Source organism: Oncorhynchus nerka, linkage group LG7 (genome assembly GCF_034236695.1).
Source record: "Oncorhynchus nerka isolate Pitt River linkage group LG7, Oner_Uvic_2.0, whole genome shotgun sequence".
Lineage (NCBI taxonomy): Eukaryota > Metazoa > Chordata > Actinopteri > Salmoniformes > Salmonidae > Oncorhynchus > Oncorhynchus nerka.
The window spans coordinates 24,190,126-24,214,152 of record NC_088402.1 but is presented as its reverse complement, the minus strand read 5'-3'; the positions used below and the strand labels follow the sequence as shown (position 1 = coordinate 24,214,152).

General features: G+C 41.1%; 2 protein-coding genes across 2 annotated transcripts in view; both read left to right on the top strand.

The window, feature by feature from the left end:
* Window positions 1–3,028, top strand: part of LOC115131349 (CUB and sushi domain-containing protein 3) — a 317,735-nt gene extending 314,707 nt beyond the window's left edge. Inside the window, 1 exon segment of the mRNA XM_065021039.1 lies at window positions 632–3,028. Within this exon segment, the coding sequence (XP_064877111.1) occupies window positions 632–791 (160 nt within the window). The 3' untranslated portion in view covers window positions 792–3,028.
* Window positions 3,029–10,971: 7,943 nt separating this feature from the next.
* On the top strand, window positions 10,972–20,404 carry clptm1l (CLPTM1 like). The gene is made up of 16 exons (XM_029663009.2): window positions 10,972–11,572; window positions 11,692–11,786; window positions 11,983–12,172; window positions 12,633–12,790; window positions 13,899–14,095; window positions 14,302–14,396; window positions 14,760–14,844; window positions 15,454–15,557; window positions 16,188–16,253; window positions 16,362–16,412; window positions 16,533–16,615; window positions 18,603–18,637; window positions 18,796–18,851; window positions 18,960–19,004; window positions 19,254–19,369; window positions 19,527–20,404. Exons 1-16 carry the CDS (start codon window positions 11,408–11,410, stop codon window positions 19,615–19,617), a joined length of 1,632 nt encoding a protein of 543 aa, XP_029518869.1. The 5' UTR covers window positions 10,972–11,407; the 3' UTR covers window positions 19,618–20,404.
* The last annotated feature ends 3,623 nt before the right edge of the window (window positions 20,405–24,027 follow it).

Sequence of the window (24,027 nt, the reverse complement as noted above, 5' to 3'; positions counted from 1 at the left end):
TGACCCTGTTGCAGTATAACTTTCCTGCAATGCAGGACATTTTAAACTTGTAGTGTATTTGAGGTTTAAAAAGGCTTCTGAAGATTTTAATTTCCACTTGACTTGATTTTTCCTTACGGAAAATGTCTCAACCCCTACAAAAATGTCCATTAATTATAATCCACAAAATCATTTCTTGTTGCCGCAGGATTACCTTCCTACTGTAATAAACTGGCTCAAACGAAGATCCTCCATCTATACTGTGCTACTGTGTCAGGATCTATAGCAGAGGTGTCAAACTCCATGGAGGACCTAGTGTTTGCGGGTTTTAGTTTTTTCCTTTCAATTAAGACCTAGAAAACCAGGTGAGGAGAGTTCCACACTAATTAGTGACCTTAATTCATGAATCAAGTACAAGGGTGGAGCAAAGACCCGCAGACACTCAGCCCTCCGTGGAATGAGTTTGACACGTGATCCATAGAATTTGTTTGACATACGGGTTGCTGTTATTCACATATAAAACCATAAACCATTGCTGTGTTCCTCCACAGGACTTCTCTTAAAACCCAGTACATATTAGATAGGCTACATGTTGAATTATACTGACTCTTGTTCTACATTGAGTCTGAACCATGTATTTGTCCTTCTCTAGGACTACTCCTAAAACCCAGTACACAGGCTGCTCCGTCCACGAGAACAACAACGGCCAGGCGGCCTTCGAGAACCCCATGTACAACACCAGCGCCAAGTCGGTGGAAGGCAAAGCTGTCCGGTTTGACCCCAACCTGAACACAGTCTGCACAATGGTATAATGAAGTCCGCTTGGCGACCGCTACCGCAAAAACTGCATCATGTTTTTCTTATTTTATATCAAGGTAAAAAAAAAGAACAAGAAAAATGCTTTTGCGAAACAAGCTGATTTTGTTTAGATCGAGACTGGAGATATCGATGGAGACACTCCAATAGAGGCGTGTCAGACATTTTGGGGGAGACGAACAGAGGAACAAGGAACCGTTCCTCTGGTACATAAAGCACACTCTTCAGGAACCTTGACTGGGTCATGTGTGTCGAGAAGGACACTCACTGGGAGACCAGACCAACATCACGTTTTAGAAGACTGAACTGAGAACTGAGAAACATGAAAACTCAAATCTTCACGGTGGTCGGCGAGTTGCCTGGAGAGTTCTTACGCTACCTTATTATATTGCACTCTGCGAGTGCTTCTTCACAGTCGATTGGGTCTTTTATATAAAGTGAAAAGGATCTGTAAATCTTCTTCTTGCATATATAGGAGGAGCATTCACCACCTATATTTTTGTATTATATATTACCACGTGGGAGGGGCCAAAGGGAGAGAGATTATATGAAGAGTTTATAGAAAAGAGAAGAAAAAAAGATATTTCAGAATATGCTGTTCACATCGTCAAACACACAAAGGTATTTTTTGGTTAATTTTTGAAATGTTAAACAGTTTTTTACAACAACGGTTTTGACCGTGACTCCCTCTCCTTCAGCTTCAGTCCCATATTCTGTGTTGTTTTCCACTGTGGCAATCACAAGTGTTTGAAGTATTGATGTTAACTGTGTGATGTGAATAGAAAGGTTTTCTGGAATATTTAACTCTTATTTGCCATTTTGGATCATACTTTGGTAACGTTATTAGCCTTTACAGTCATCTTCATTCTGACTTAAATAAGGAATGTCAGTATTGAGATCTTAAAGTCTGCAAATTAAAACTTATTTTAAATGAGTGCCATTTAATTTGTACTAAATGTGGAATTGTTACACTTTATCTGAAGACAATATCGGTACTGCTTGCGGCCATTTGAAAGTTCTGGGGGACAACATCATGGAACAAAATCCATCCAACATCGACAGAAGAGCAGAGCAGAATCAAACATCATCCCAGTAGGTTTAACGATCGTATTTCATACTGTATTCATCCCTTCATCTGTCTGTAGCAACAGAGCGATAGAACTTTGTTGAAATAATGTGCAATGGACCCATCTTTATTTGTATTTTGTTTCTGATCACAAATGTCTGATGTAATTTGCAGAACAGATGCATTTTTCAACACTAGATGAGATGAATTGCCTCCTGTGTCGTATCAATGCCCAGTGCCACCCATTGGACCTGAGTCAGTCCTAATTGGTGTCCGTGACTGCAGTCCCCCAGGTCTCCAAGCTGTGATTCATTACAGTGCCTTTATGATAAAGCAGTACCACGACCTCATCACACATTAATACGGAAAGGGATCAATGGGCTCCACCAGTGACACCTCCAGCATCATTCTCACCTATGACAGACCAGATCAGTCTATCTGACTTGATGATACTCCATACTGACAGTGACATCAATCGCCATGCCAACCGCAAACCAATGAGATCGATCTTTCCAGAATTTGTGTTTCTTTCGATATTATTTGGCATTTTTACTCGTCCGCACAACATTTTCATTGTGACTTTTCATTATATTGCACTTTTTTGTCACGGTTTTGTTTTGAATTGTTGTTGTTATTGTATTACTCTATGTATCCTAGTGGGTGGTTTTTACAGTGCCTACCAAAAACCATGTGAACCAGGTCTGCTGCTCCTTCCTCCTCATCCCCCTGTTCCTGTCTTTCTCATTATAATCTCATGGTCTCATTCCCCTTCTCCTTCACCTCACAGGACTTCATGTGTTTCTGAACAAACACTAAACTCTGACACAGTCTTGTGACACAGCGCAGCTCCTTTCCACTCATCAGGTGACATGTTTTTTTTAACCTTTCAATCTATTTTGAAATTTAGCTTTTCCTATAAAAATGACTGCAATAAAGAACCCATACAATTCTAGGAAGCCGAAATATGATTTGCAGTACAGTACAGTTGGGTACTCCTATGTTAAATGCATTGAAAATATATTTAAAAAAAAGAAAAAATAAGAAAAAATGTGATTTAAAAAAAAGTTTTTTTTTAAAGAAATATATTTTTATGAACAAATTATTTGTAACATGTATGAATCTAATATGTACATTTCCAATGCAATGTAAGATTAAAAAAGGCTAATTGCTTTTGTAAAGTGTCGCCCTTTTCTTCATTCCATATTCAGATGTGTTAGATGTATATGATATTCTCTACTGTATACGCTTGTACACACTATCTAGCATTTCCCTCTGGTTACAGTAGTCTTTGCATGGATTGGCTCCCATGACGAATACAGCCCGATCCATACAATGTATCATATAAGCCCTCAACACAGACTGAGACCCAGAAATAGCCTTAAACCACTGAACAGATATCACAACTGTTGCACTAATTCCCCTTCCAATGGAGTCATTATGACCTTGTTTGAGTGACAGCCCTGTCATAGTTTGATTCATAGGAGGCTGAATGAAAAGCCCCAGGAATCCCTGCTGGGTTGCATCGTTTTACCATCAGTAATAGAGTGTAGCAGTGGGCTCTGCCCATGACAACTGGAGTTGATCTATCATTCATTTGACAAAGTTTCTCTATCACCTTTGTCTCTGTCTCTCGCTCACTCTCATTCTTATTAGTGAGCCAACACTCGACAGCTGGGCGGGTTGATGGTCTGTATACAGACAGGGTGAATTGGCATGTCGAACCCAATGACAGTGGAATGAAGGGCTTGTATCTATCCGTGTAAACTGTTCTAGTGTTACTGTGGCTGTGTACATTAAGTCAATCAGGTGTGGAGAAGCTAGTCAATAGATCGATACACTCCTTATTGACTTCATCTATTTACTCTCAAGACTTTTCAAGTGGATATTTCTTTCAGTTAATCATGTCATTATTATGGTTTACTATGGCAATTCCATGTCAAGATACTGAACCTTGAATTTTATTTTGCTATTCTCTGATCCTATATAGAGAAATAGGAGAGTTAAGGTGGGATAACTTGGTGGGATATGTCATGATGTTTAACCCCAAAAATAACACTAAAATATACAGTGTTTATGTCAAGCAGCAAAGCAAGCATATAATATCCGGCTTGATCCGTGTAGTCACCTGATATTCTGACGCTGAAGCTTGTATTGATAATAAACATGAAAGCAGCACGATACATAGAACTGGAACATAGAACTTCAAGAATACATTTGACTCTAAAGAAGTTGTGGAAATATCAACTCTCCATCACGGCTTGGGGAGAGAAGATGAAACTAACCACAAGGTGCTCTGCGAGTGCTGAGAGGTTGAGAACAAACATCAGACTGTAGTGCTGAGACAAAATAAACCACGGTTTTGGGGAACAAGAGAGGAGGTGGATGAGTGTTGGAGAGAAAGGGGGGGGGGGCGAGAGAGCGAGATGGAGAGAAGGGGGGAAGACAGCCCTCTGGTGGGTTCTGAGGACAGGAAGTGACACACCAGCAGAATGGAGTGATCATAAACACACACATATAGACAGTTTGAGGAAGAGGAGAGGGGAGCTAGGTGGTTGTCAGTCAGCTTGAGAACTGAGAAAGAGAAGAGGGAGCTAGGTGGCTGTCAGACAGCTTGAGAACTGAGGAAATGTATGACCAACTAACAGTCGTATTGATGTGGTCGGTTTACACGGTCGGAAACACACAAATCAACACACCGACAGGCAAATAAAAGTAAAACAATGAAAGGAGTCACATCCTGATCTGTGTTGGCAACCTTGATCTGTCTAAATAGCACCTGTTACTGCAAGCTGAACATGAATGAGCAGTAGGCAGGCAGTGTTGTAGTTAAGGGCAGTGTTTCCCAAATCCGGTCCTCCAGCACCTCCAATGGTACATATTTTTGTCGTGACCGCGGACGAGCACACCTGATTTTATTTGTCAACTAATCATCAAGCCCTTGACAAGTTGAATCAGGTGTTTTTGTCCAGAGCTAGAGGTTCGAGGACCGGAGATGGGAAACACTGGCTTAGGCTATGGCATGACTACAGTGCTTTGAGTCATACAGCAGTAGATCACCTCTGAGATGTTCAATGAACTGTTCTCATTTAGAGACAACACTTGGGATACATTAGAGATTTGTTTTTCCTAATTAGTCTGTCATTTTACTCCAGTAGAAAGCACAGTGATCACCATTAGTACACTCTTTGTACTGTTGCTCCTTCCTCAGAACAGAAGAATTATAGTGGACGGTATGCTGATCACGTAAGCAACCTTTTCAACAGCACTACACTCAGAACGGAGGTATAGCTTTCAAGTCTGTTCACTCCCTGGTGAAGTACTGCTTCAGGTAGAGTCTCAAATTGCACCCTATTCCCTATGTTAGTGCAAAAGTACTGCACTATGTAGGGAATAAAGTGCAAATTGGGATGCAGACTTTGAGTCATAAGCCCAATGTCTGTGTTCAAAAGGAAGCAGTCATGTTAAAACAATGGTTGAATGTTGGATCAATCAATGGGCTAGATTGGAAATGTTGAAGTACCAATCTAGTTGCAGGCATTCCTATTGCCGAGTTCGAGGGGTAAGGGATCTCATGCACAGGCATTTCCCAGAGGTCTTAGTGTGAGATGAGTTCCTTTCATCTCCATGATAGCATGCCTTAGCGCTGGACAGCTCCGAGCTTTTCGCTTTTAGACACATAGCGATTTCTCTCTGTTTGGACACCCTTCCATGCAGACTCCAAAGATCAAACACAGAGGTAATCGTCTTGTTTTGCCACCATGCACTTCAAGCTGACACCCAAAGACTTTGTAGTAGTGCCTGGTTAGAAGATGAAATCAAATGCTGTCTACGAAGGCATGGTCATTGGAGAGAAGGAAGGAGAGAGAGAGAGAGAGAGAGAGAGAGAGAGAGAGAGTCAAAGTAGTGACCAAACGGAAATAGAGCGAAAGGGAGAGAGGGAGAGAGAGAGAGTGAAGGAGAGAGAGAAAGAGAGAGAGATAGATGGATGGAACCATTCATCTTCACTCAGGCTGGGTTATGTTGCAGTGTAATGTAATGGCCGCCGTGGATGGTTGGTGTCCAGTCTGATGTATTGGAACCAGGCATGGATAATCAACTGACCATCCATGTGCACAATCCCCATCACCATCCACAGCTCTCAAACCACCAGGAAAATCAAGTAGGTAGACATCCTGTTGTTGTCAGACACATTCAAATGACAAGACAATAAACAGGATTTACTACATGTAGGGTTGGTATTCCATCCTATCATCATTAGAGATCTCATTTGTCTTGAACAACCGAGATTGTGTTTTCTCCCTTGTTTTCACAACTCCGTCCTTCTTTTCCTCAAGCAAGACAGTTTCACTTCCAAACCAGACAACAGTTTTCACAGTACGTATGTACAGCCTCCCATACTGTTGTGTTAATTGTCCCCTTGCTGAAAATACAGATTGCAAATCCACTCATGGCTACACAAGAGAAGCAGCTGCAGATGTCTCCATTGTTTCTCTCCGCTTCGGCATCTGCCCGGTGCACTTGCCTTGATGAGATTCTCACCAGCCGGATCGAGACACTGTCTCGTTTGAACTTCAGCCGTGACGACGGCTAGATTTGAAAGAGGAGAGAGAGAGAGAGGCAGACTTGGCGGAAGTAAGAGCACACTTTGGCTGATATGGGGGGGGGCAGCTGTAAAGTCAGAGGGCAATCTAAACAACAGTTCTTTCTAGGGAAGAGCGAGATCAACAGAGAGGGAAAAAAAGAGAAGAGGAGTAGTCTGGTTCTTTGATGTTTCCTCTCCATTGTTCCTCCTCAGTCAAGGTCACTTTCCTTTCAGCATTGTGGAACCCAAGTGTCTCCTGTCTCGGGAATTTGATATATGTCTCATTCTGGTCAGACATTGTGGCCGCCATATGAGAATGAATGCTTGCCAGCAATGTTCCCTCTCATTTTTTTCGGCACTGAGCAAATTTCAGTTACTGGGCTGATGGTGCCATGCATCTGATGGTGGGTCTCAGCGGAGGGAGAGAGCAGCAGACTGATGGTCCGCCTCTCAACATCCCTCCGCTCTCCCTTTCCTCCACTGACACTGACCAAAAAGGTATTCCGTCTTACAGCTGATGGTGAAACTCGAGTCGCACTGCATTATTTCTGCCTCATGTACAAATTCACGTTGTTACTCCTATGAACAGAGAAAGTGAAACATTCTTTGATATGACAATAAAAGAGTGGAAATAGGAAGAACGGGCATTTTGTTGCATATGAAAATGCTGAATACAATGTGTTGACAGGTGAGTAAGAACTTAAACATGAACTCACTCATACAAACCCCAGCTCTTTGCTTTATTTGTTGACAGTCTCTCTCTAGTCATGGTTTTAAATGTTTTGAAATCTCACAGTATCAACTTTGGTGTAGCTTTATTTTATGCCTGCTACATTACTGCAGTCACCGTTCATCTGAGCCATCCGATTGGCCAGCGATAGGCTATAGTGTACTTGATTTGCTCTCTGGGTGTCACTTGTGTGCTCCCTCTCCGGCCTCTAGGTCACCAGGCTGCTAGTTATGGCGTACCCCTGTCACCATCGTTACGCGCACCTGCACGTCATCAGACTCACCTGGACTCCATCACTTCCCTGATTACCTTCCCTATATATGTCACTCCCTTTAGTTCCTTCCCCAGGTGTTATTGTTTCTGTGTCATGTCTATGTGTTGGTGTGTCTTGTTTTGTAGTATGTTCTGTTTATTTTATTAAAACACTCACTCCCTGAACTTGCTTCCGACTCTCCGCGCACATTGTTACACTGGGCCCGCCGGGAAGGCAGAATGAAATGGTTCAAAGTGGCAACAGTTCACCTATGTGCAGGGAAGCTGAATCAGATGCACCTACCACCAACAGCCAAAGATAAAACAATTAAAAAGGGTTTTACATAAATGTTTGGCGAACGACTAGGAATAACTTGGCGATTGACAGGTTGGTGACAACTGCTCTAGAAAGTTGAGTGAAGTTCAATCTTGTGACTCTCTGTGGCTGATATTTCTGCTCGGCAGACCCGGGAGCTGCGGGGCAGTTTTCTTCCAGGACAACCTTGTACATGGCCTAATTCATGCGTCCTTCACAAAGACAAATCTGCCCGATTCCAGCCTTGCTGAAGCACGCCCAGATCATCACCGACAGTGCGAGACATTGTGGCTTGTGGGCCTCTCCAGGTCAAAGCACGGGGGTGGCAGCATCATGTTGTGGGGGTGCTTTGCTGCAGGAGGGACTGGTGCACTTCACAAAATAGATGGCATCATGAGGCAGGAAAATTACGTAGATATATTGAAGCAACATCTCAAGACATCAGTTAGGAAGTTAAAGCTTGGTCGCAAATGGGTCTTCCAAATGGACAATGACCCCAAGCATTCTTCCAAAGTTGTGGCAAAATGGCTTAAGGACAACAAAGTCAACGTATTGGAGTGGCCATCACAAAGCCCTGACCTCATTCCTATAGAACATTTGTGGGCAGAACTGAAAAAGCATGTGTGAACTAGGAGGCCTACAAACCTGACTCAGTTACACCAGCTCTGTCAGGAGTAATGGGCCAAAATTCACCCAACTTATTGTGTGAAGCTTGTGAAGGCTACCCGAAACGTTTGACCCAAGTTAAACAATTTAAAGGCAATGCTACCAAATACTAATTGAGTGTATGTAAACTTCTGACCCACTGGGAATGTGATGAAATAAATAAAAGCTGAAATAAATCATTCTCTCTGCTATTATGCTGACATTTCACATTCTTAAAATAAAGTGGTGATCCTAACTGACCTAAGACAGGGAATTTGTACTAGGATTAAATGTCAGGAATTGTGAAAAACTAAGTTTAAATGTATTTGGCTAAGGTGTATGTAAACTTCCGACTTCAACTGTACCTATAAATAGTAAAACCAGAAAAACTGATACTTTTGCAGTGGTCTCTTAATTTTTTCCAGAGCTGTATTTGCAGTAGATAACATGCAATTACGTACGCATGACGCACCAATATGTATTTCCTGAGTGCTATAAAAATGTGATGTACTTAATGTAGAGGTGTCACTGAAGTAGTTCCAACCCTGACAATGAACGTCTGAATCCAACCTTTCATCCATATGTGTAGTCCTACTGTCAGCTCAAAGGTAATAATTAGTTGACAGGTAAACACTGAATAATGCAAAAGGACAGACAGATCTCTCATAGGAGGAGCTTCTGGCAAATAAAGATGGTATGTCATTTGCCTGCTACTTGCCTGCTTTACTCCACCTTGTTAAAGTTTTCCTTTCAGGGCGAACGGCTTTAAGAAGGCAGTACATTCCCTACCGAGATGTGTTCGTTTATTGAGGAAAGAATTCTCCCTCTTCCGCTGTTGGCCTCCAAATTAGTGTTTTTAAGCAGAAAATCTATAAAGTGGGTACAATGTAGTCTTAATTCCCTCCCTGCTATTCTTTTCCTGTCCTCACTCATCTGTTACAACTCTCTCTTTTCTCCTCCTCCATCTTTTCACTGTGCCCATTTCACTCCGGAACTGCTCTGCTGCTTGCACACCAACAAGCAAAAACATACATTTATGGGGCATGCAGAAGCATACGGACACAAATACAAACATGAATGCACAGGCAGGCACACGTATGCGCTCACGCACGCACGCACGCACACTCACACACATCAAACCTTTGGGTGAAGTTGGGTGAAGCACTTGTTTCCACTCCCGTCCCTATTGCTCACTGATGATAGAACTGAAAGAATGACCATGGAAGTTCTAGAAGGTCAGTGATGCTGACAAGAGATGAAAGAGTAAGTCTGGGTAGTTTGATCTCGAGGCCAGACAGGTGACTAAAACTGACCATTCACCACACCATTCTATCCATCACAGTTTCTTTCGAAGCACCATATATTCAACTTCCCTTGGTAAGTCTACAAAAACTTTTTGGGTAGTTCTTCAATGTCTTATCAAGGGATTAAGCCAACTATATAAACTACATTTCTCCCTAACTGGCACCTCTTGGTCATTGTAAGTCTAATGACTGAGCAATTTTGCGCATCGGCCGACACATTGCAAAGCGTGAAACAAATTCTGAGCAACACTTATCAAAATGTGTTGCAAATAGCTTATGCCTTTGAGTAGACCTAGTAACTATACTGAACAAAAATAGAAATGCAACATTTAATGTGTTGGTCCCATGTTTCATGAGCTTAAATAAAAGATCCCAGAAATGTTCCATACGCACATAAAGCTTATTTCTTTGAAATTTGGGGCACAAATTTGTTTACATCCCTGTTACTGAGCATTTCTCCTTTGCCAAGATAATCCATCCACAGGTGTGGAATATAAAGAAGCTGATTAAACAGCATGATCATTACACAGGTGCACCTTGTGCTGGTGACAATTAAAGACCACTCAAAAATGTGCAGTTTTGTCAAACAACACAATACCAAAGATGTCTCAAGTTTTAATGGAGCGTGCAATTGGCATGCTGACTGCAGGAAATCTACCAGAGCAGTTGGCAGAGAATTTAATGTTAATTTCTCTACCATAAGCCACCGCCAATGTTGTTTTAGAGAATTTGGCAGGACATCCAACCGGCCTCACAACTGCAGACCACGTGTAACCACGCCAGCCCAGGACCTCGACATACAGCGTCTTCACCTGCGGGACGAGCAACCTGGAAAAACATATTCTAAATGACTGTGGGTGGGGCTATGCCCTCCCAGGCCCACCCATGGCTGTGCCCCTGCCCAGTCATTTGAAATACATAGATCCATTCATTTCAATTGGCATATTTCCTTATATGAGCTGTAACTCAGTAAAAATGTTGAAATTGTTGCATGTTGCATTTGTAATTTTGTTCAGTATACATATATTTTATTTATTCCAGTGTAGAGGTTTGTGTTAATTGTTTTCGGCATATTTTAATTTGTTTGTACAATACATGAAAACTACACAAATTATGCTTCTGTTTATTTTGACCTGGCACTGACAGTAAAAAGTTTACTTTGAAATACTGAAATTATAATGAAGAGCGGGCTGCACCGCATGGAGCGTGGGTGACATCTTCTGGCCAAGATATTTTCAGCCGGTATGCAAATTGTCCGATTTGCGCAGCCGCAGTTTGATACTCCCTTCATCGTCTAACCAGGAAATACATCACGGAAGTAGCTAGCTGACACTACGCTTTTAGCTAAAATAGACATGATATTGCGATTTCGAGAGACAAACTGATTAGCAGAATTCGGGGATTTTAAATTTCACCAAATATTTACTCAGATACATCGCATTTGATAGGTTAAAGAGATGAGGAGACGTACACTGTGATAAACGATAGCTAGCCATGGTTAGCCTAGCACCTGCCGACAGCTGTGCCCACAATGCCCAGTCCACAAGCTACGTTAACGTTTCAGTATGAGAAATGCATCAACTGACGTTAATCTTCTTTAGCTAAATTCTCTTTCGGCTTCGCGTTAGTTCTCGCTCCTTGGTTTAGAGGAGGATAGCGTCGCTACAGTATCTGCCTTGCACATTTCATATTTGAAGGACTATACTCAATCGGCAGCATGTTTCAGAAGACCTCTTTCACGACGCTCATAGTCGGGGTGTTCGTTGTGTATGTTTTGCACACTTGCTGGGTGATGTATGGCATCGTTTACACCAAGCCTTGTGAGAACCCCAAATTCGAAAACTGCCTCAAACCTTATTTGGCAGGAAAAACACGACTGCAGGTTGGTATGCATCGTTGCAAGCTAGCTAGATGGAATGCAAACTTAGTGCAATCCGTTTTTGCAACTGCTAAGTGTGTGAACATTTGCTGTGTTGTCGGTTTTTTTCCTCCCATTCTCAGCTGAGTATCTACACTGCTTTACGACCCAATGCTGATGGTGGACACACCCTCATTCACAAGGAGGAGGACTTTGATGTGGAGTCCAAGTTTGAAAGGTGCAACTTTTCTTACAGTGACAGGATATGGCTGTATATATGGCAGTTGTAGTAAGCAAGATGATCAAGATGATTCAGGCCAAGATGGCTGCCCAAATTCATAGTAAATTATTAACGTTGAACAAACAGAAAATAGAGACTATTTTAACCTGCAGAGTTGTACCTCTCCCTGCTATATGTATCCCTTTTCCTAAAGGATAGTGAATGTGTCTCTCCCAAAGAAGACCCGCAAGAATGGGACGTTGTATGCCATGGTGTTTGTGCACCAGGCAGGCATTTCTCCGTGGCAGGACCCTAGGCAGGTGCACCTGGTGACCCAGCTCACCACCTACATGATACCCAAACCACTGGAGGTCAGCCTGATCTCAGGGGAGGAAGCACCGAAGGTCAGACTACTATTACACCACACAACGGCTGCGTTCCCTAAATAGTACACTATAGGCTCTGGTCAAAAGTAGGTCACTCTAAGGAAATAGGTTGCTATTTGGGATGCAGACAGAATGTACAAGAGCCATGGAAAATCTCCAAAGCAAGTTACCCGTAGGTGTATGTTGAAAGGTCTTTATTGTTAGGGTATGTCCATGCACACAGACAGTGGCTTGCCTTGTAATCAACCATCCTGAAGGGTCCATTTTGTAGCATATTTTTTCTTCATGTTTGTCTACATAAAAGTCTGGTACATTTGAATATCTTTCACATTGGAATGCGTTTCTGTGGGGTACGTCTTTCAAGCTGTCATGCTGAGTTGATTGTTTTTACCATTGCCCTTTTCTGCGTTTCTCATTAGTGTTGTTTTGTTTTTCCCTTGTCTTTTTCTCTGATCTGTTGTTATTGTGCCCAGTGCAGCCAGAGCAGCTGAAACGGAAGACTACTACTGGAGGTGACTCTGCAGTGGACCGGCCAGTGTCTCACTGGCGCTCCCGTCTCACACTCAATGTGGTGTCAGAAGACTTTGTCTTCGACAGGGACTTCCTGCCCAGTGACGTGCACCGCTACTTGAAAGTGTAAGTACACACTTAGCACAACACTTAGCAGTAACTCATGATACAAGCTAGCTAGCCCTTGATCATGACACTCAGTTCCATTACATTAGACATAAAAGTCATTGGACAAAGGTGTCTCTAGGGGAGGGGGTTTGTTAAGATCCCTGACGCTCGTTCTGAACATCAACATGCGGTACAGTTTAGGATGCTTAAGGACCTTATCTTTCATATCGGCGAGAAATCATAATAAAAATAAAAAGGTTAAATTGATACACACGTTGATTGGGTTAGTGTTTCCAAGTGGCCATATCATATCTCCATGATACTGCTCTTGTTTATGGAAAATAGACGGAAGACTAGAGGCGACCGAACACCTGTGCTAATTAGCTATCTAGCATGCTCCCAACACCTGTGTGTCATCGTGACTCGGGAAGTGTAGTTTCGACAGATGGAGCTGTATGGTTCTGTGCAAAACTGCTACAGTAAGTGTACCTTTTTTTATTTGAAGGATTCTTTCTCGCTGACGAAAGATAAGTGCCATATGTTTTGAAAAGCCGTATCGCAAGTGATTATTATTGACGCTTCTAAATTTAAAACACAGCATGGGGATTGTAGTTCATGAGACAGTCGTGGTCGAAGCTAATGGCTGAGAACTGTAGGGAGAAGGCAGAATGCCGCCTAGAGTTTGAGAGAACTCGATACAATCCAGAATTGAAATTCATCATACACTCACAAATAGACACCTGGCACTAATATACAATACACAATACAAAAATGTCAACTTTAAGTTCCAAAGCCTTTATTATAAACTAGGTGGTTCTAGCCCCGAATGCTGATTGGCTGACAGCTGTGGTATATGAGACTGTATACCACGGGTATGACAAAACATTTATTTTTACTGCTCTATTTACTTTAGTAACCAGTTTATAATAGCAATAAGGCACCTCGGGTGTTTGTGGTATATGGCCAATATACCACAGCTGTTGGCTGTATCCAGGCACTCCGCGGTGCGTCGTGCAGAAGAACAGCCCTTAGCCGTGGTATATTGGCCATATACCACACCCCCCCCCCCGTTCCTTATTGCTTAATTCATTGATGGATTTCCCTTGATTGTTGTACTGTATTCAAGATTTCAAAATGGAAAAAAGATGGTGTACCTCCCACTGCTGTTTGTGGATGAGCTGAGCAACCGAGTGAAGGACTTGATGGAGATCAACAGCACCAGCATTGAACTGCCTCTCACTATCTCCTATGACACCATCTCCCTCGGGAAACTCCGCTTCTGGATTCACATGCAAGATGCCGTCTACTCCCTGCAACAATTCGGTGAGTAGTACGATGGAAATATAATTCTATGGGGGACATTTTCATGCAAAGTTCAAGAACTACAATAAACCTTATCATAACACCTTTTTTGCACAATTGGTTAGAGCCTGTAAGTAAGCATTTCACTGTAATCGGTGCACGTGACAAATAAACTTTGATTTGATTTGAATCTCACAGTGAGATTGGTTTGTTTGTTGTGATTTCAGGCTTCACTGAGAAAGACGCGGATGAAATCAAGGGCATATTCGTGGACACCAACCTGTACCTCTTAGCCCTTACCTTCTTTGTAGCTGCCTTTCATGTAAGACCAAAGTCTACCAGTGTCACTTCATGGATGATTCTGACTCACAGGCCTAAATCAGGGGCGGACAACTTTGATGGGGGTGGGGGCCACAAAAAATCTGAGATCATCATGCGGGTTTGCCGGTCCTAGCATTTTGGGGGCCCTAAGCAAAATATTGTTGCCCCAAGAGAAAATCTTGTCCGACTACATTTCGAAATTGCACCTTGTCTACTGTATTCTAATTCTCAACAGGAAGTTGAGACCATAACTGATTTCCTAAAAACATTTAAAGTTTTTTATTATACAAAAGGGCAGTTTCCCATCACTGGCCTAAATGATTCCTGTGTCACGTTGAATTTTAAAAGCATATATCCTTTGCAGCTCCTCTTTGATTTCCTGGCCTTCAAACATGACATCAGCTTCTGGAAGCAGAAGAAAAGCATGGTGGGGATGTCCAGCAAAGCAGGTGGGTCGATTTCTCAGTAGGATGCTGTTAGGCAGGGACGGGGTCAATTCCAATTTGAAGTTAATCAATTCAGGAAGTGATTCGATTTTAGAAGTAAAACATTGAAACACTTTTGAAATAAATAGCATCTCCTTTTCAGTTTATTGATAAATTATTGAAAATAAATGCTATTATTTTTCAATTATTTATTTGGAATTTCAGTTCACTTCTTGAATTGACTGACTTCAACTCGAATTGAGCCCAACCATGGCTGTTTTGGATGGATAGTCTTATCTCTCTGTGTGCCCTGGTTTGTCATCCAGAATTTCACTGTTAGATACCTGTAGGTCTATTGGTGGATGTGTCTAAAATTCAGATGTTTTGGTTACAATCAGTTATAGGACCAAACACATATCATATGGAACATCAGTACACTGACAGCTACATTTCTGTTTAAAGCTATAATCCAAATGGTCACTAATATGAACTTGTATTTCTCTCTCACAATGTTGTGAATATTCAGTGGAATTGAATATTTCATATGTGCCTTTGTATGTGGGATGATATGTAATTCTATATAACCAATTGTGGACTATTCTTAGACCTGTTTATGTTGTGGTCCTTTTCCAGTACTGTGGAGGTGTTTCAGCACCATTGTGATTTTCATGTACCTGTTTGATGAGCAGACAAGCCTGCTGGTCCTCATTCCTGCTGGAATTGGCTCCCTGATCGAGGTACGTCTCCACACATGCTGTCAGTGACTGTGTCCCAATTGGCACCCTATTCCCTATGTAGTTCCCCACTGCTTTTAACCAGGGCTATGTCCCAATTAACTCTCCTTCCTCCCAAAGTGTGCACTTGTTCACTATTTTACTTATTTGGAAGGAAATTACAAGTATAAGAAATATGGTGGAAACTCCGCTAGCAGATGCCTCCATCAATCCAATGCTTTTAGATTTGTGGGAAGTAGTGAATGAGTGCACACTTAAGGAGATACTGTATTATTGGATTGCACCCTCAGGGCTCTGGTCAAGTTGTCTGCTACATAGGGAATAGGGTGCCATTTTTGACACAGACAGTGTTTCCTTAAAGTTACTGCTGTTCATGTTAGTATAATATCTGACCTATTGGATTTTTCCAGGCATTGACCTTTCTCAGATTGAGTAAATTAGGTTTTTCTGTTTTCTGCACTTAGTGCAATATTCAGTGATTATCTATGTTTTCCTGCTTTGTAGGTTTGGTAATCCCCTCATTCTATGTCCTGGTTTCTCTAATCCTCTATGTTTAGATCCTTGTAGATTTTTACACTGTGTTCTCCCATGACTAGTAAATCACTCCTGACTGGTTTATCTGTCCCTCTACAGGTGTGGAAGGTGAAGAAAGCCTTTAAGATACAGGTTATCTGGAAGGGTGTAAGACCAACGTTCATAGTAAGTCTGGTTTGTTTGTAAAGATAGGTTTTTCGGAGTTGATTTGCTTACGATTCCATTTGTTCTATGTTAGTTCTACATGCATATCAAGTGTTTGTCTCCCCACAGTTTGGGAAATCTGACGAATCAGAGAGAAGGACTGAAGAGTATGATACTCTGGTGAGAGTTTAAAAAAAACACCAAACAGAATATTTGTTCCTTTCTCCTCAATTTGTAACCAGTAGTATTGTCATGAATTGCATCAATTTGATTTTGTTTACAATGTTCTTCTCTTCCCAGGCAATGAAGTACCTCTCGTATTTACTCTACCCAATGTGTATTGGAGGAGCTGTTTATGCCTTAGTTTTTTTGAGATACAAAAGGTAGGCTATAACTTTATTGTGTGGATATTAACAGTTGGATCTACCACAGCAGGGATCATCAACTAGATTCAGTCGCAGGCAGATTTTTTAAAATTAAAATGTTGTATTTTTTGAGCGGCTGGTCAAATTAAACCACCCGCAGGCCAGTTGGGGAACCCTTGTATTAGAATGATGGGCAACTGTAGTACTTTTCTGGAGGAGGGGGGATTATTATTTTTTTGGGGAAAACAACCCCAGGCTACACTAATACAACATCTAATACCTGATAGAAAGTATGTAGACATTTTAATGGACCCCTTGACTTTTTCCACATTTTGTTATGTTACAGCCTTATTCTAAAAATGTATGAAAAAAAACATTTAATCCATCTACACACACTACTCCATAATGACAAAGCAAAAACAGGTTTGTAGAAATTTTTGGAAATGTATTAAGAATATAAAACTTCACATTTTACATAATTATTCAGACCCTTTACTCAGTACTTTGTTGAAGCACCTTTGGCAGCGATTACAGCCTCGAGTCTTTTTGGGTATGACCCTACAAGCTTGGCACACCTGTATTTGGTGAGTTTCTCCCATTCTTCTCTGCAGAGCCTCTCAAACTCGTGTCATGTTGAGTGGGGAGTGTCACTATAAAGCTATTTTCAGGTCTCTCCAGAGATGTTCAAGTCCGTGCTCTGGCTTGGCCACTCAAGGACATTCAGAGACTTGTCCCGAAGCCACTCCTGCATTGTCTTGGCTGTGTGCTTGGGATCTTTGTCCTGTTGGAAGGTGAACCTTCACCCCAGTCTTAGGTCCTGAGCGCTCTGGAGCAGATTTTCATCAAGGATCTCCCCATACTTTGCTCCATTCATCTTTCCCTCGATCCTGACTAGTCTCACACGTCCTGCCGCTGAAAACCATCACCACAGCATAATGATGCTGCCACCACCATACTTCACCGTAGGGATGGTGCCAGGTTTCCTGCAGACGTGACACTTGGCATTCAGGCCAAATAATTAAATCTTGGTTTCATCAGACCAGAGAATGTTGTTTCTCATTGTCTGAGAGTCTTTAGGTGCCTTTTGGCAAACTCCAAGCGGGCTGTCATGTGCCTTTTACTGAGGAGTGGCTTCATTCTGGCTTGGTTGGTGGAGTGTTGCAGAGATGGTTGTCCTTCTGGAAGGTTCTCCCATCTCCACAGAGGAACAGTGGAGTGACCATCGGGTTCTTGGTCACCTCCCTGACCAAGGCCCTTCTCCCCTGATTGGTCAGTTTGGCCGGGCGGCCAGCTCTAGGAAGAGTCTTGGTGGTTTCAAACTTTTTCCATTTAAGAATGATGGAGGCCATTGTGTTCTTGGGGACCTTCAATGCTGCAGACATTTTTTGATACCCTTCCCCAGATCTGTGCATCGACACAGTCCTGTCTCCGAGCTCCACGGACAATTCCTTCGACCTCATGGCTTGGTTTTTGCTCTGACATTTACTGTCAACTGTGGGACCTTATATAGACAGGTGTGTGCCTTTCCAAATCATGTCGAATCGATAGAATTTACCACAGGTGGACTCCAATCAAGTTGTAGAAGCATCTTAAGGATGATAAATGGAAACAGGATGCACCTGAGCTCAATGTTGAGTCTCATAGCAAAGGGTCTGAATACTTATGTAAATAAGGTATTTCTGTTTTTGTCTTTGAATACATTTGCAAAGATTTCTAAAACCCTGTTTTCGCTTTGTCGTTGTGGGCTATTTTAGAAAAAGGCTGTAACGTAACAAAATGTGGAAAGGGGGAAGGTGTCTGAATACTTTCCAAATGTGCTGTATTTTGAAAAAAGTGCCCTTTTTATGGCATCCAATTGATTTTGACAAACAAATCGGTCCAGAAAAATAATCTGTGTGGGCCTGGGTTGCATTTCCAAATCCTAATGTGAGCCTCTAAATGTTGGTCTACTACACGGTGTGTGTTTGAATGTGTAATAATGTCTCCTCTGCTTTCTGTTTGACAGTTGGTACTCTTGGATCATCAACAGTTTAGTGAATGGTAAGGTCATTGATCTTATCCTGAGGCCAGCATGATTTGCTTTAATTCACTTTTTCCACTGGGGTTTCCATACATAAACATGTATACACACAATATTATTATATTACTTTTGAAAGCTAGATTTACTTTATCGACTTTAATGGTTATTTTTTTGACAGGAGTGTACGCTTTTGGATTCCTCTTCATGCTACCTCAACTCTTTGTTAACTACAAGGTCAGTTCCATTATACTAAGTACTAGTGCACATGTCTTCTGTTATATTATTCATGAGGCTAATGGCCAGATGCTGGTGTCCATATCGATTATTCTCTTGTTTCAACAGTTTAAGTCTGTGGCACATCTACCCTGGAAAGCATTCATGTATAAAGTGAGTGGATAATATAGTGTATTTATTTGAGAATTTTTCTGGTTTTACACTAAATGTTAGATGTCTCGGAAATAGTTGAATCATTAAAGGACAATTCTAGTATGTTTACCGGTATGTGTAGTAATTGTTGCAATGAAGCATACATAAATCTATCAGGCTAAGACATCATAATAAGTGGATGACAATGAAACAGAAGGATGTTGATAATGGAAGTTTATATTTATTACATCTCATCTGGACCATTCCCAGGCGTTCAACACCTTCATCGATGACATATTTGCCTTCATCATCACGATGCCCACCTCCCACCGGCTAGCCTGCTTCAGGGATGATGTGGTCTTCCTCGTCTACTTGTACCAGAGATGGTAAGGCACACACACACACTGCAGTTTCTCTAAATTGACTGTTGCAGTTTGTCAAATTATTCATTTGTAACACTACCTCCAATGAAAAACAGAATATCCTCAGATTGACTGTCAATTTGTTTACAACAATCTTTTCCCACTCCTTTTCTCTCCTAAGGCTGTATCCTGTTGATAAGACCAGAATGAATGAATATGGACTGTCTTACGACGAGGAAGAGAAACCCAAAGGGAAAGCTCATGAAGACTAAATCTATAGTTGATCGCACACACGCTGGTCCTGAGAGCCATGTGTAGAATATGGACCTAGACATCGTTGTGCTGGGATGGGATACAATGCCAATAAAACGCATTGGTGTTATTTGTTACAAGGGGGATTTTCCTAGTAGGGAAGGTTCAGCTATCCTTACTGCCCTCCGAGCCCCTCACTTCCAGGTAGTCACTTCCTTGCCGGTCACCACCCACCCAACCTTAAACAGGACCTACCCAGACCATTGAATACTTGAGTGGGCTTTCTTAAGCAATGCGATGAATAGCACCACACTGGTTGAATTAGCCACAGTTTCCACCACTTGGACCAACCCATGATTGATGTGTAACATGATTGGTGAATGTATGTTTGTCTATGGGATAGGACCAACTCAGTCCCCCTCCAGCCTCCACCCCTGCCTGCCTGCACATGTTTGTCCCATCCAACATAAAAACACCTTGAACCCTACCTGGTGTTTCATGTTGTCGTCATCAGGATACACACTGACTGATGTCAACACACTGACTGATGTCAACACACTGACTGATGTCAACACACTGACTGATGTCAACAGTCCATTTTGTACGCTTGGTCAAAGCGTCCAGAATTCTAAGCTGTTTGATCATTCAGAAGATCTCTGCTTTTATGTTTGTATTTGACCTTGTAAAGTATTAGAACATGAAGACCATGAGATGATGGTGCCAAATATGGGAAACATTGATATGCTTTTGAATGCGAAAATGTGTGATGTTAAATTTTGTTAACTGTTATTAAAGCATTTGATAATGTTTGATTGTATGGTGGAGTTTTTGTTTTAATTTACAACACATATCACACTAACAAAACAACGAAACACACCACATGTAAACATGACACATTGTTCTCTCTTGTCTAAATAAATAAAAAGTAAAAAAAGATGCATTTCTATACTTTTCTATTCATATCACAATGTCGTCCTAACCCAAAATCTAAATAACAAAGTAGGAGTAACTAAATAAATAAATAGGTACTTAATATTATGAATGTTGGAGTCATGATAAATAAATAGGTACTTAATATTATGAATGTTGGAGTCATGATAAATAAATAGGTACTTAATATTATGAATGTTGGAGTCATGATAAATAAATAGGTACTTAATATTATGAATGTTGGAGTCATGATAAATAAATATTATGAATGTAGTCATTAAATAAATAGGTATTAATATGAATGTTGGAGTCATGATAAATAAATAGGTACTTAATATTATGAATGTTGGAGTCATGATAAATAAATAGGTACTTAATATTATGAATGTTGGAGTCATGATAAATAAATAGGTACTTAATATTATGAATGTTGGAGTCATGATAAATAAATAGGTACTTAATATTATGAATGTTGGAGTCATGATAAATAAATAGGTACTTAATATTATGAATGTTGGAGTCATGATAAATAAATAGGTACTTAATATTATGAATGTTGGAGTCATGATAAATAAATCAAATTAACTGGGCAAGTCAGTAAGAACAAATTCTTATTTTACAGTGACAGCCTACCTTGGCCAAGCCCTCCCCTAACCCGGACGACGCTGGGATAATTGTGCGACTCCCGATCACGGATGGTTGTGATACAGCCTGGGATTGAACCAGGGTCTGTAGTAACGCCTCTAGCACTGAGATGCAGTGTCTTAGACTGCTGCGGCACTCAGGAGCCTATTAAAATTGCCATTCATTTCTCATTATGTACATGATTTGTGTGAATTACACTATTTATTGGTATAATGATTGTGTATCAATACACATGAATGGTATTAATTCCAAATAAATAACATACACTACTTGTGAAATGTTTTAGAACATCTCATTCAAGGGTTTTTCTTAATTTGTACTATTTTCTACTTTGTAGAATAATAGTGAAGACATCACAACTATGAAATAACACATATGGAATCATGTAGTAACCAAAAAAGTGTAGGACAAATAATATACTTTATATTTGATATTCTTCAAATAGCCACCCTTTGCCTTGATGACAGCTTTGCACAGTAGATGAACAGCAGACACCTCCACCAGCATCAACCTAGGAGGCTAAAATACCATTTATGCTTGATCTGAAAATGTGGTTGGAGACGCTGTATGGATGGTGTGATGCAATTGCGACGCCTCCGGAGGCATGCAGAGGCCAAATTGAGCTCCGTACTACATCGCCGTGCGCCTCTCAAATGTTTTAACAATGCAGAGGGCTCCTTATAGCTCTGCATTGACATGATTGGTTGACGGTAGGTGAGGATGGGAGGTCCTGTATAAACACTAACTCATTTCCTTGACATCTTCCTTCACAGTTTTGCTCTGACTTCTGTGGAGGCTGCATAGCAGTAAATGCTGTATGTCCAATGCAGATGCCGGATTCACCATGTAGCACCTTTAGGGTGGAACCAGGTCAGACTGACCGCTGTAACGTCAACGGTTCATCAGTCTCAGGCGACAGGAAGTAAAAGCCAATCTGGCCTGGATCTCTCTCTGAATTAAGTTTTTGAAATGAATATGAGCAACTGAAATAAATATGTTCATCTCTGCTGGTATTTTTGATTGTTGTTCAACCACTGTCTTTAATTTTGGATCCTGAAGAAATGCAGTAGTATCTTTGCCAAAAGGTAAGACACTGACAGATGGAATGTATACAAATATGTTCTGGCATAGATATAAGATACAATCATTGTATCATAAACACACCATAGAGCTGGACCCAGATACAATCATTTTATCATAAACACACCATAGAGCTGGACCCAGATACAATCATTTTATCATAAACACACCATAGAGCTGGACCCAGATACAATCATTTTATCATAAACACACCCTAGAGCTGGACCCAGATACAATCATTTTATCATAAACACACCATAGAGCTGGACCCAGATACAATCATTTTATCATAAACACACCCTAGAGCTGGACCCAGATACAATCATTTTATCATAAACACACCCTAGAGCTGGACCCAGATACAATCATTTTATCATAAACACACCATAGAGCTGGACCCAGATACAATCATTTTATCATAAACACACCCTAGAGCTGGACCCAGATACAATCATTTTATCATAAACACACCCTAGAGCTGGACCCAGATACAATCATTTTTTATCATAAACACACCCTAGAGCTGGACCCAGATACAATCATTTTATCATAAACACACCCTAGAGCTGGACCCGGAACATATAGCTAGTTATATGTTGGCAAACGTTTGACATTATCTTGTTCCACCAGTTTCGAAAGTAAAGTAGTGATGATGATGGCCTTGTAACTAAGAGACAAACACAAACACATACAGAGTTTCACCCTACTTACTGGTGTCAGTTGGTATCACATGCCTTTGCAAACTGACAGGTATGATAGACATGATGAAAGACAGCAGGACAACATTGAACACTGCAAGTTTTAAGTGGCTTCAGACATTCAGTTACAAGAATGAAACAATATTGTAATGAACAGAGGGTAGAAATAGCAATCAATCCCCCCCAAAATAGTAAATCTAGTACTTGAAAACATAAAAGAAATGGGTCATATTTGACTTGAATTAACTAATCACAGACACTTCTGCCATTTAAAAAAACTATACTAAACAAAAAATATAAACGCAACATGCAACAATTTCAATGATTTTACTGAGTTACAGTTCATATAAGGATTTAAATGAATTCATTAGGCCCTTAACTATGGCTTTCACATGACTGGGCAGGGGCGCAGCCATGGGTGGCCTTGGAGAGCATACGCCCACCAACTTGGGAGCCAAGTCCAGCCAATCAGACTAAGTTTTCCCCACAAAAAGGGATTTATTGCAGACAGAAATACTTCTCAGTTTCATCAGCTGTCCAGGTGGTTAGTCTCAGGTGAAGAATCCAGACGTGGAGGTCCTGGACTAGTGTGGTTAAACGTGGTCTGCGGTTGTGAGGTCGGTTGGACGTACTGCCAAATTCTATAAAATGACGTTGGAGGCGGTTTATGGAATATAAATTAACATTCTATTCCCTGGCAACAGCTCTGGTGGACATTCCTGCAGTCAGCATGCCAATTGCACACTCCCTCAAAACTTGAGACGTCTGTGGCATTATGTTGTCTGACAAAACTGCACATTTTAGAGTCGCCTTTCATTGTCATCACCACAAGGTGCACCTGTGTAATTATTATGCTGTTTAATCAGCTTCTTGATATGCCTGTCAGGTGGATGGATTATCTTGGCAAAGGGGAAATGCTCACTAACATTTGATAGAAATAAGCTTTTTGTGAGTATGGAACATTTCTGGGATCTTTTATTCCAGCTCATGAAACATGGCACCAACACTTTAAATGTTGCGCTTATATTTTTGTTCAGCATATTAAGACAAGCGAATTGAGAACCCATTTTTGAACCA